Source organism: Camelus bactrianus, chromosome X, assembly GCF_048773025.1.
Source record: "Camelus bactrianus isolate YW-2024 breed Bactrian camel chromosome X, ASM4877302v1, whole genome shotgun sequence".
Lineage (NCBI taxonomy): Eukaryota > Metazoa > Chordata > Mammalia > Artiodactyla > Camelidae > Camelus > Camelus bactrianus.
The window spans coordinates 11,388,195-11,401,493 of NC_133575.1; the positions used below are offsets into that span (position 1 = coordinate 11,388,195).

The 13,299-nt window shown below is 39.8% G+C and overlaps 1 protein-coding gene and 1 long non-coding RNA gene across 4 annotated transcripts in view; one reads left to right on the forward strand and one right to left on the reverse strand.

Moving 5' to 3' along the window:
• Window positions 1–13,299, reverse strand: part of PIR (pirin) — a 145,751-nt gene that overhangs the window by 73,745 nt on the left and 58,707 nt on the right. For all 3 annotated transcript variants that reach the window (XM_074359538.1, XM_010967999.3, XM_010967997.3), the window contains one exon: window positions 5,488–5,580. In XM_074359538.1, coding sequence (XP_074215639.1) covers window positions 5,488–5,580 — 93 coding nt within the window. The remainder of the gene's footprint in view (window positions 1–5,487; window positions 5,581–13,299) is intronic.
• Window positions 801–12,502, forward strand: LOC123612149 (uncharacterized). The gene is made up of 3 exons (XR_006719342.2): window positions 801–1,349; window positions 1,488–1,675; window positions 11,850–12,502. It is a non-coding gene; the product is annotated as an uncharacterized LOC123612149 (long non-coding RNA).

Consider the following 13,299-nt stretch of genomic DNA (forward strand, 5'->3'; position numbering starts at 1 on the left):
GGCACCTCCAATGGTGCACAAATATTTCTGAGAGGAAGCTGTCCCCAGGTCATCCCCTCGTTCCATGGTGGGGTTTTCCCCAGGAAATTATTAGATTCCTAGAAGTAGGGTAACCGGGTGAGAGAATAACTTTTCCCATGGAATTCTATGGGGTTCTTATTGCTATTTTGAATGGGATCTTCTCCCATTATATCTGATTACTGCTTTTGTGCAGGAAAGTGGGTGATTTTTGCATCATTATTTTCTACCCAGCCATTTAATAAGAGGTTTCAGTTGATATTCTTAGCATGGTGGTGCCAAGGGGTCTCCTGGGAGTGAGGGTGGCTTTAGCTTCTTCCCTATTATCTGTTAGCCTCACCCCCAAATCACGCCAAATAAACATATACACCAAAATCCACGTGCTGCTCTGTGACCACAACTTCAGGACATGTCCTCCTCCAATCACATCACTGCAGAAAGCTGGACGCAGCCGGGGGGTGGGGGTGAGTCTTTTATTAGCATATTACCTACAAATAAGTAATTTGTCCTCCTCCTTTCCAATAGCTATCACTCTTACTAACAGCTTCAAAGCTTCCACAACCATATGAAATCACAATGCTGCTGATCTACATTCTCACATTCTTGTCTTTCTTCTCATAACAGGAACATGTCTAATATCTCCATATTAAATATGACATAGGATGTTCCTTGAACAAGAGAGTCTTTATAAGGTTCAGAAAATATCCTTTGTTCCCAGTTTTCCTAGACTATTATTTTCCCTTCCGAAATGGATTTTGAATTTAACCAAGCTTTTTTCCCTACTCCCCTAGCTTTGATTCAACAATGGTATAGTTTGGGTTTGAAAGTGCACAGCAAGTTAGAAAAAACAGGCCATGTGGGAGACAGGAGGCTTAAATCCAGTTGTAAGTTTTAGGTGTGAATCACCAGAACCCTTCCCCTTCCTCTCGGGATATTGTTCAGGCATATTGCATGCAAACGCTGCTGGCTGCCAACCAATAAACATGAGTGTGGCTTTTCTGATGGGCACACCCTTGGAAACAGAGCTGGTTTGTTCTCCTGAACAAAATCAAAGAACCTGCTGAGGCTTGCAGTGAAAAACTTTATACAACATTTCAAAGCCCAACTAAGGACAAAATCGACAAGCCCATCCGAAAATGCCCCTGCGAAGCAGGCATGGTAGTTTATTCCTAAGAGTTGTTCAATTTCAGCAGGAGGGACCGGCCATGTTGGTTTCCCCAGGATTGAGGGCTTCCTAGGAACACGGGACTTTCAGTGCCCAAACCTGGAAAGTCCCAAGGCTCTAATTTAAAGGATGATTTTAAAAGGAACAAAATACATCTATTCTCAGGGTAGGTGAAGGGTTCATTGGAAGTGTGTGAACTTTAAGTCCTTCTTTTTTGGGCGAAACTAAATTTTGGCAGGGTATGGATAAAAAAAGGCAGAGTGTTGTGCATTTTTCAGATGGTTCTTTGTTTCTGACCATTTAGAGCTGCCGTAAACCAAGGTATCAGGCTCAACCAGAAATCCTTCCACCCTTGACCACTCGGGACTTTCCAAACGATGCTCCCCAGAGTCCAAACTTCAGGCAGGAGATACCAAGTGCATTTTCCCCTTTGTCCTGGGACCACCAGGTGTGCCTCCTTCGCCAGGGCATTCCTTCTTCCTCAACATTCAGGTAAGTTTTTAACAGAAAATATACGGCTATGCAAACTGAAGATTTAAGTTTTAAAAAAGGGTCAGCCATTTACTCGGTAAAATCAGGTTCTTGTGCTTAACTCATAAAATAGTATTTCTGGTTTGGAGGGTCATCAGATGATTACTTCTCAAATTGTAACGTTCATAGCAACCACTTGAGGATGTGGTTGAAATGTGGGTCCTGATTCCTAGACGGAAGTGGAGCTTGAGATTCCAGGTGATACCACTGCCGGTTCCGAGATCACATTTGAGGTAAGAAGAATTTTGTACAGTAATATTCTCTATATTTCTTTGATCACATAATGTGAGCATGGACTAAAATGTGAGCATGGACTAAAAAAAGTACATTTATTCATCTTTTGTATTCATGTGTTAGGACAGCATAATTTCATTTTTATTAAAAAAATAAATGTGAGCTCTAGTATTTTATTCCAGCACAGCACTGAGTCATCTCACACACAGTCTATTTTGAGGACCACTGATGCTGATCACACACCCATCATGTTAACATTCAGTATACATGCTTGTATTTCTCCAGGCATAAGAAAATCACTTTGATCCAGGGGGCCTATTCCATCTTTGAATAATGAATTGCTACAAAGTTCTTCCTTCTATTGGTTTGCATCTACGCTTCGTATCCAAAGGTTTACCTTTGGAGGCAGTGAAAAACAAGCCTAATCCCTCTTAACACTATTTCAACTCCTATCATTGAAAAGGGCCTGATTTCCTTAATATATAAAGAGTATTTATAAAACAATAAGAATTATGTCACCAACACAGCAGAACAAAATAGGCCAAGGAGAGAAATAGGTATGACAGATCTTTGAAAAATGAAAAGATAATCAATCTTGCTCAGGTAAGAGAAATGCAAATTAAAACTATGATGAGGCATTATTTTTCATTTATCAAGATGGTAAAGATAAAGAAAAGGTGGGTTAATATATTGTGTTGGTGATGCTGAGGAAAAACAGGTGCCCTGACACATTGCTGTGGCAATGTCCATTGGTACAATTTCATGGCAGCTGCTTAATGAAGCTGTTAAAGATTAGTTGTTTTTTTTTTAAATGTTGGGAAAATGCTGACATTATAATGTTTTTTAAAAGAGACAAAACACACAGAGCATGAAAAGTACTGGAAGAAACTACATTAAAATAATAGCAAAACCTATTTCTGGATGGTACGGTAATAAAACAGGTGATTCTAACTCTGTTCTTTATGTTAATTAGCATTTTCAAAATTGAAAACAAATCTGTAGGAAATGCTCCAGGGAGGACGTGATGCGAGCCTAGAAGTGTGGACCTGGTTTTGAACTGCAGACTTTTAAAGCTCACAGTAAGAGACAGTTGAGTCCTTGGCCTACCTACACTCCTGGGGAAACTGACACAGGTCATTCTCATCATTGACAGTAGTGACGTTCTATAACATTGCCATGATCACTGAATGAGCCAACACCCAATCATCGCTCCTGGGGACATACAGGGTTAGGGGCCTGCCACCCTCTGGTTACAATCAAGAATGAATCAATAACAGAACTCTGTTCTATGTTTGCTGCTGTTTAAAGACACCTTATTTACTATCTATTTTGTTGATTCATTAGCACTGAGCTCACGGACAGCAGCACAAGTCAGGCCTGCAGGAAGCTTCTCCAACACGCGTATTGTCTCCATGTTGTCTCCCTAAGGCACCTCTCAGCCTTCTTACACTTAGGGACATGAGACAGCACTTCAGCACGATGCCTGGGGGCTGTTTTAAACAGTAGATCACCAACAAAAAAGCACACAAATGTGGCACTAAATAGACCTCAAGAAGTACACTTGTTTACAGTATGAGAGCTGACACGAGAAGACAGTGTTGTTTTGTTCACCATCAGCTGGGAGCGTGTGCAAGCTGGGGTGCTCTGCGCATGCCCACGAATGCGGGCGTAAGCGCCACAGGGATTGATCTGGGGGTGACAAGTAAATTCAGCGTGTAGGCGACTTTGCAAATGATGAGGACTGGCTGTGATTCCAACTACAATTTTAAGCAAAAGTCTTATTCAAAAGTAAAGAGCCAAATACCAATCTTCTACAGTTGAACCCCTTCTCAGAGTAGTTTCAAGTTGAGTAACTTACAATTTATAAATTTGAATTTATAAAGGAAACTAAATTTTCTTTCCACAATGGAAAGGAAAGCAATGTGTTTCATCATTCATTTTATTTAATATATTCATCATATTCAGTGAAAACCATCTCTTTTTATTATCCAGTTAAATTCAGCCAGGAGTTACTGAGCATCTCCACCCGGAGAACGTGGCGATGGGCGGGATTACCTGAGCTGAAGCAACTGTTAACTGAGGCAACTCCTAGTCAAATACAAGACAGAGGGTATGATCAAGGCCACCATAAAGATCTAACGTGTATGAGACTGCAAAAATCTGTTATTGGGGCCAAACGACAGAAAAAGTAGATCCTCTTGGGATTGTCTGGAAAACATGATGGAGATGGTAATATCTGGAAAGATCTTGAAGGATTAATACAATGGTAGCTGCAGCTGTGGGATGGTGAGAATCTCCTGATACCAGAAACAGAAGAGCACAGTGGGGAGACCTGTTTTGGGAACTGGGTCAGAATCTAGCCCAGGTGTAGGGGAGGTGAAAGGAATGGCTTCCATTATTGATGTAAAGCAAGGCACGGTGGCCTCGAAGTGGTCACAAGAGAACAGAACCGGAAGGCAAAAGGCTAAGGGAAGAAGGGAGATGGGTCAAACAACCTTAATCCTTCATACTGTTTCCAGAAGCTTCTAGGCTTATTCCATTTTTTACACTACAGTGCTTCACTCTTTACCTGTCCCTCTCTCACCTCCTGAACTAGACTGCATCCTGGAGGCTAGCAGGGATCACACCTCCTCCTCCGTCAGCCTCCCTCCCTCTGCTCACACTCCCCAGCACACAGACACCCTGCTCAACATACAAAAGATCACCAGACAACAACGCCTGCACGTTGCCAGATGTCAATGAATATTTACTCATTCAGAAACTAGCTTGACAGACACACTAAGCCCTGGTCTGTTTTCTAAGAATATAGGTTCTTCTCATGGAGCGCATGACTCAACTTTGTTAGGAACTGTCCCCACATTTTCCCAGAATATATACGTGTGTGGAGAAGAGGAATCTCTGAAAGCGCCCCAACATTGTGTTCACACTTTTATTTCCTCATCTGGCTAAAACTGAAAATAAGTGTTCAGCAAAATCACTATGAATTTTACAGTTTAATTTGTAAATGTATATGTATGGCCTTAAAATCCCAATTTTTAGGCCATGTTCGATTTCAGCCCCTTGATTCTATAATCCCTTGAAATTGAGTTGAAATACTAATAGTGTTCTTGGCTTGCCTTGTAGGGTTTAAAACATTATATCACATGAGGTAAAACATTTCTGAATATTCTTGAAGAGAAGCAAGTTTTCTATACAAAATTATCTTAATCACATCTTAAATTGTTTCTTCTATCTCCAATAGATTATTTTAATTATATAAATATTTTTAAGAAGCCAATTCTCGCTCTTTATTTAACTGCTCAAATAGGAATGTCTCCAGCAGCACAAATTCAAAGATTTACAGTAAATATTTAAATTTGAAGATACTTCGTGTAAAATAGATAATACAATTCAATAATAGCCAGGAACTTGTAAATTAAGTTTTGCCTGTTATTCGCTGCTTCTAAATTTGAATTTTCTATTAGAAGTGATTACTAATTTTTTAAGAACAGAGGTAAAATTTAAAACACACACTTTTGCAGTCAAATTGTTTTACTTACTGTTTCAAAACCTCGGTGTGGGTGATCAGGAAATCCGCCTGGTCTACCGCCTTTAAATTCATCAAACAGTAAAAATGGATCCAGATTTTTTAACTGAAATAAAAATCAAATCCAGCAGATTAGACATGCCTTTTAAGCCACACTACTAGGGGCAACATTCATGAACAGATCTAGAAAATCTCACTGAAAACGATATTGCCGAAGAGCAACTATCGGCAATGAAAGTTGTTTTCGGGAAAGAACTCCTTACACACACACACACATACACACACATACACACACACACACACACACACACACTCACTCACACATGGATTCACTAAGTTAAAGAGCTGATATATCATGAGAAGTGGACAAACATTTCATGATCATCTAAGACCTAAATAGTCAAGTACAAACAAGACAGTCTATATCCTAAACAGATTCATAGAGTCTCTTGGGGGAACAGACTAGGAAATCAATGATTGCACTGTAATGATTGCGCTCTCTGGAGGGAGAGAATGCATATGAGACCGGGATGGGCTCAGGGAAGGGTCTACCAGGGAGGTGTCACTTGAGCTGGGTCTTTAAGTAGAAGTTAATCAAGTAGAAAGGGGAGAAGGAAGAATATTCTAAATAAAAGATCAAAGAAGCAGCTTGACAAGCTTGAAGAACTTCAAAGAAACTACTCTATTGGAGCAAAAGATGCACACAGAATCATGATGAGAGGTGAGCTGAGGATAGAGGCCAAATCTTAAAGTTTGAGGTGAGGTTTTATCCTGAAGGTGATGGGGTTAAATGAAAGGTTGAGACGATCAGATTTAGAAAGATCACTCTAGCATACAGATAGAAGATGGTTTGGAAAAAGAAGAGACAGGAGGCAGAGTATTGAGAAGGTGATTTTAACAGGCAGGCAAAGACAAAGGCCAGGTCTAAGGCAACGGCGGTAGTGATGGAGAATGGGATTTGGGATCACTCCCAAATTTCTAGCTATGGTACCCGGGATGATGGTAGGACCATCCAGAAGCACAAGAAATAGAAAGCCACGGTGACTTCATTTTAGGTCAAGTTGAGTTTGAGATATTGCATATAAATGATATTTATATAAATAGAACTGTGAATATTCAGTGTCCAGTATATTATGCAAAAGCTAGACAGCAACTGAAGCTAAATCTTGAGCTCAAATGAGAGGTGGAAACAGATCTGCCTGTTATCAGTGTATCTTTATGACTGTCTTGGTTCTTCTTGGCCATTTATTATTCTATATAAATTTTAGAATATTTAAGAACTTCTACAAACAAAAATTTTGGACTTTTGATTGGAATTTCTATGAATCTATGGATTAATATGGGAAGCACTGACAATTATATAGTGAGTTTTCCTATTCATAAACATGGTTATCTCCATTTATTTAGGTCTTTTAAAATGTCTTTCAATAGGATTTGTAATTTTCTCCCTAAAGATTTTACATATATTAAAATTACTGCCAACTAACATACTTTTTATGGTGTTGTAAATAGTATTTTTATTGAGGTACAACTGACATATAACAATATATTAGTTTCGGATATACAAGGTAATGATTTTGATATTTGGAAATACTGCGAAATGATCACCACAGGAAGTCTAGTTACCACCTGTCCCCATACAGAGGTACAGAAATTTTTTTCTTGTGATGAGAACTTTTATGATTTACCCTCTTGGCAGCTTTCAAACACGTGCTACAATAATCTGTTGCATTTCTAGGCACTAACAATGAACTATTAGAAAGAGAAATTAAGAAAACAATCCCAGTGACAATTGCATCACAAAGAATAAAATTCCTGGGAATAAATTTAACCAGGAAGGAGAAAGACCTGTACATTGAAAAATCTAAGACACTGATGACAGAAAGTAAAGATGACACAAACAGATGGAAACGTATTCTGTGTTCATGTCTTAGAATTAATATTGTTAAAATGTTCACATTACTCAAAACAATCTACAGATTCAACACAATCCCTATCAAAATCCCAATAGCATTTTCCACAGAAATAGAACAAATATTCCTAAAATATGTATGGAACCACACAAGACTCCAAATAGCCAAAACAATCTTCAGAAGAATCAAGCTGGAGGCATCACACTCCCTGATTTCAAACTATATTACAAAGCTATAATAATGTAAATAGCATTTTTAAAGTTTTTGAACAGCTTGCTGCTGGGGATTAGATACATGAATAAAAAGGCAATTTTGAACATTGTTAAGCTCTTATTAATTTGAATAATTGATCTGTAGCTTCTTTTGGGTTTTCTTTGCAGACATTGATATCACTAGTGTATTTATCAATAAGCTTTTGCCCAGCAGCTCACAAATTATCTTTTGCTTGCATTAGATTAAAGCTGTGGCAGGCTGCAGCTTCTCTGGGTTTGGCTGGGTTTGGCTGGCCTCTACATGTCTTCTTATTCTGGTCCCAAGTTGAAACAGTGGCCACTGTCTAGGACATGCTGTTCTCATAGACAAGGGCCAGTGGTGGAAAACCACAATAACACGTCCTGTTGGTCAAAGCATGTGACATGGCCAAGCCCAAAGGCAGAGAAGAGGGCACTTAAACCCTCCCTAAGAGACTCATGGGTAATGCACCTAAAAGTGGGTGAGAGTGTGTAATTCTGTTACAGGGAGGGGGTGAATATTGGGGAGTAATATTTCAACCAACACCCGCTGGCAAATAACTGTTTTTTCCCCCCTTAATTTTCAACCCTTATACTTTCGATTCCTTTTTCTGTCTTTTTGCAAGCTAACGCCTCTACAACAATGTTGAGTAGAATAGATGGCAACAGACATCCTTGTCCTTGTCCCTAATATTACACAGACTGCTTTTTACAGTTTCACTGGCAACCAGGTTGTTTAATGCAGGCTTTCTGTAGATTCCCTTCATAAGGTTACATAATTTTCCTTTTATTTCTACTTTATTAAACTTTCTAGCATAAGTGGATGTTGCATTTTATTGAACGCGTTTTCGACACTGATGGAGACATTATATGTTTTTTTCTCCTTTAATCTCTTAATGTTGGTAAGTTATATAAATAGATTTTCTAATATTAAACCAAATTTGCTTTCTTCAGACACTCCAAACTTGGTCATGATATATTATCTTTTTTACACATTGCTGTATTTGGTTGGTCAATATTTTGCTTATGATTCTTGCAAAAATGCTCATAAATGTGATGTAATTATCCTTTCACTTGCCATCCTTGTCTGGTCTTGATTGCAAGATAACATTACTTCATAAAGTGATGTGAGGACTCCCCAGGGTGTCACCTCCTGGAGAGTCTGTATATTACTGGAATTATCTGAATGTAAAACATTTGGTAAAATTGTAAAAATCACCTGGAGCTCTCATCTTTGTGATAAACTTTTAAAACACTGATTCACTTACCCTAATGCTACAGAACTATTCAGATTTCCTATTTCTTCTTTCCTTTTCATTGCTTTTGGACTCTAAGAATTTCTCTAACTTCCTGTCAGCTCAGCTATTTATTTACTTATTTATTTGTTCGTTTGTTTGCTTGTTTGTTTTAGGGTATCTACTCTGTCATATTGCTAGAAATGAAAGTACCAAACCTTCTCTTTGTCCCTCTGACTTGGCTCTTATTTTCACTTTCTATGGGAAAAAATACACATACACACATGTACACACATATTTATGTACACACATATAACATATATAGTACAGACACACGTGCACACAAATTCAACAAGCTACTACAAGTTTTTGTAACCTAATCAAGTCTCAGTTTCTTCACTTTAAAATATGGGCTGTAACCATATAAAGCTGGGCCACTTTGTAACCCATCTCAGCCCAGTGTTCATCTAGCCCAATATTAAAAAGTAACTGGGGAGAAGGTAGAGAGCATACTCAGTATGCCCAAGGTCCTGGGTTCAATCCCCCAGCATCTCCATTAAATAAATAAATAAACAAACAAACCTAATTACCACCTCCTGCCCTCCCTTGTTTTTTTAAAAGATAATTTTAAAATATATTAAAAAGTAATTGGAATTCAATTCAAATATTTATTGAATTCTCTCAAAAATGCCAAAGGGGGCTTCTACTTAGAGATGTGTTTCAAATCTGCCTTACTCCTCTCCAATTCATGTCCCCAATATTTCCAGCTTCTCTCACTTTAACCCTTCAAGTCTCCTCCGAACACATGGAGAGAGCTCTTCCCTTTTCTCCTCTGTCCCCTTACCTTCTGAATTTACTCTTTTCTCTTCCACCAGGAGCTCTCAGCCCTTTCCAGTGGAAATCAGATCTCGGATTCTTTCAGTCTCATCCTGTCACTCATAACTCCCTTTCAGCTCGAGGCAAGCCCAGGAATGGAACTGGGGTTGGGAAGGAAGAGAGGATGAAAACTCTCATACCTTATTACACATGTTTTCTTCTCACAGGATAATACGTATCTTGAAGGACTGGGCACAGTGCCTGCAGAGCACCCAGTGCAGTGCCCAGAACGCTGCAGGGTCTACACAGATGTGTGGTACCTGTTAGATCTGTGAGACACAACTTCCCTACATATAAAACAAAGGGGTTGGAGTCTCGAGATGGCTTTTTAGGTCTACATTATTGTGGTTCTCTGGTATTAAAATGTGGGTAAAGATGAGATCAAGAGATATTTATGGCTTCTTGGGCTCAAAGAGTTTAACATGAGCAAATATGTCCTGCCGTCAACTAAATTGTGAAAAGAAGAGGTTCCCCCTTTCCAGTCCTACCCTCATCACCATCCACACCCACAGAACAGTACTTATTCATTGTCTGGGAAGTGCTATTTGTGATATATGGGTCACATATTCAATCCTGTGGTCACCAATCCATGGCACACGGACACATACGGTTCAAAAGCCGGCACAAGGAAAAGACTGTAGAAGGCTTGAAAGTCAGATGTGAAAGACGGATGAAGTGTTTACCTGGACAAAGGATGGGGTACATGTATAAGAGACACTCTTCCTCCAACAAGCAGGAGTGTCTTGCATTAGACTATTGTCCTGAAGTGTTATTTGCAGGCTGGGTACTAGCCCTCATCCAAGTTCCTAACATTCTCTAAACATTCAGCAAGTATGCAAGAACACATTAGAGACACTTGCTACCTGCAGACAAGATCTGATTTATGTAAGAATTCAGATTTTCTAAAATATCTTGACTTGGTCCCCAACTCACTGACATCTTTCTCTTTCTACATATTAAAGTGATGTTCTTTCAAAGTTTTTGAACCATATGAGAATTTCCTTTTCTTTAAACAATTCCAGATCCTTTGGCTGCCACTTTCAGTTGGCAGCTTCCAAGCTTTCTTTTGATCTCTTGAGAAGGCCAGTCAAACCCATGGCCACCACCCCTCAAGCCTGTGCCACTCCCTTCACAAAGTTCCAGCAGCCTGGTGTCTGATTTAAATCAGGAAGCAGTGGAAGTAGCTGCCAGTAATGTCAGTTCCTTGGAGGCAGGGCCGACATTATGCTTTTCTTTGATGCGTCACTGAATCTAGAATAATTCTGTGTATATAGAAGGTACTCCACCAACATCCCAAGTGGTGCTTGTGTTTGGTCCTTAGCCTCCTCTGTAGCTGTGGTCATATGACCAAATCCGGCTAATGAGAGGTATGCAGAAGTTGTTGGGTGGGACTTTTAGGGAAATCCCTTATAAAAGGAGGACAGACAGCTGGCATATATCCTTTCGCTGTTCCCCCCTTCCTCCTTTCTGCACCCAAGTTGCAACTGCTCCAACAGCTGTCTTGGGCCATAAGCTGGTACACTAAGAATGATAAATTTAGAAAGAGCATTGGGCTGACAAGTGTGGGGCTTCCAGGCCAACCCTGGACTGCCTACTTTTGGGTTTTTCAAAACAGAAACACAAATCCTTACCTATGTAAACCACTGCTTTTGGAGGATGCTTTCAGTCATACACAACTGCACCTAATATAACTGGTAAAATGGCACTAATGCGTGTGGCAGCAGCTCAGAATCAGGAGAGGACCCCCCCCCAATACCCAACAAAAGGCCCGGATACGTCAAGATAATATGGCAGCAGAAAAGGGGAGAGGTCCCTCAAAGGTAGACTCCAACAGCTCAGTACCCCCGGGGCCTACTCAGCCTGAGGGTAACGACGAGAAGGCAGGATGAAACTGCCAGCACAGAGTCCAGACCGAGGTCTAGTTACGGCCCTGAACGGACTTGAGCTGTGACTCTGTGTTCCTCTACCCTGACTCAACTTCTAGAGACACTGATGGAGAGTCACTACAGAGGCTGTATCAGCTAAAGATTAGTCAAGGTTGTTTGATGATATTAAGAAATGCATCATTTTTAAGTGTGCTAATGGAGTTACAGTTCTATTTTTTACGTTCTTATCTTTCAGAGATACAAACTGAAATATTTATGAGCGAAATGGAATGACTGACTTCAAAACACTTTGAGGGAAGAAATGGATGGGGCAGAGATGAAACAAGACTACCCATGAATTGATCTTTCTGGAGGCTGGGTACACAGAGATTCATTATGCTCTTTTCCACTTTTCTATGTTAGAAATTCTCCCTAATAGAAAATATATACAGAATAGATAAATATCAAGTTTCTACTGTGTAGCACAGGGAACTCTATTCAATATCTTGTAGTAACCTATAATGAAAAAGAATATTAAAATGAATATATGTATGTACATGTATGACTGAAACATGATGCTGTACACCAGAAATTGACACATTATAAACTGACTATACTTCAATAAAAAGAATGCAAATTTTTAAAAAAAGAAAGTATATACAGGCATACCTTGTTTTATTACACTTTGAAGTATTGCACTTGGCAGACACTGAGTATTTTGCAAAGTGAAGGTTTGGGGCAACCCTGCTTTGAGTAAGGCTATCAGCACCATTTTTTCCAACAGTATTTGCTCACTTTGTGTCTCTGTGTCACATTTTGGTAATTCTTACAATATTTCACCTTTTTCATTGTTATTATATTTGTTATGATGATCTGTGACCAGTGATCTGACGTTATCACTACAACTCACTGAAGGCTCTGATGTCAGTTAGCATTTTTTAGCAATAAAGTATTTTTTAATTAAGGTGCGTACCTTGTTTTTTTGACACAATACTATTGCACACTTAATAGACTACAGTATACTGTAAACATAACTTTTATATGCACCAAGAAACCAAAATATTCATGTGACCCACTTTTTTGCAATACTCGCTTTATTGCAGTGGTCTGGAAAGGAACCCTCAATATCTCTGAGGTCTGCCTGAATAAGAGTGGTCCAAGGAAAATCACATCCCACCAAGGACTGCCTGGTGGAAAGGGGAGTGGGGCAGGGAGGCAAATGCAGAGGACTGGTGGGTTTCCCTCCTGCTGGGACCACAGAGGAACTCCCCGCTAACATCACACTGTACAATCATTCCAATTCCAGCCTGGCTGCCCCGGACCAGAGACAACTGTTAGTAGAAGGTGCCAGTCAGCCCCACCCCATCTCTCCTTTATCACTCACCACCAAAAGGCTCAGTGAGAGAACCATGAATTCCTCTACCTCCACATTTACAGTCACAGGCAACATGTCACTTAGGGCCACTAATGCTGAACACTGTTGTAAATTCTACGCTAAAATAGCTCTGGACTCCAAACTTGATGAGATGATTCTTCAGAGACAAAATCTTGGTGCAAAAAGTTTGAAAAGGAACCACCTTGAAGGCAGAGTGATGGCTTTCCTTCTCTGCAGATTGGGGAGTTGGGGGTCCACCTTTCTGGCAAGTTGGCCATGTGTGGAGTGCCAACAAATATGGTAACGCTCGAAACGGTCAAAAGTCGGGCCA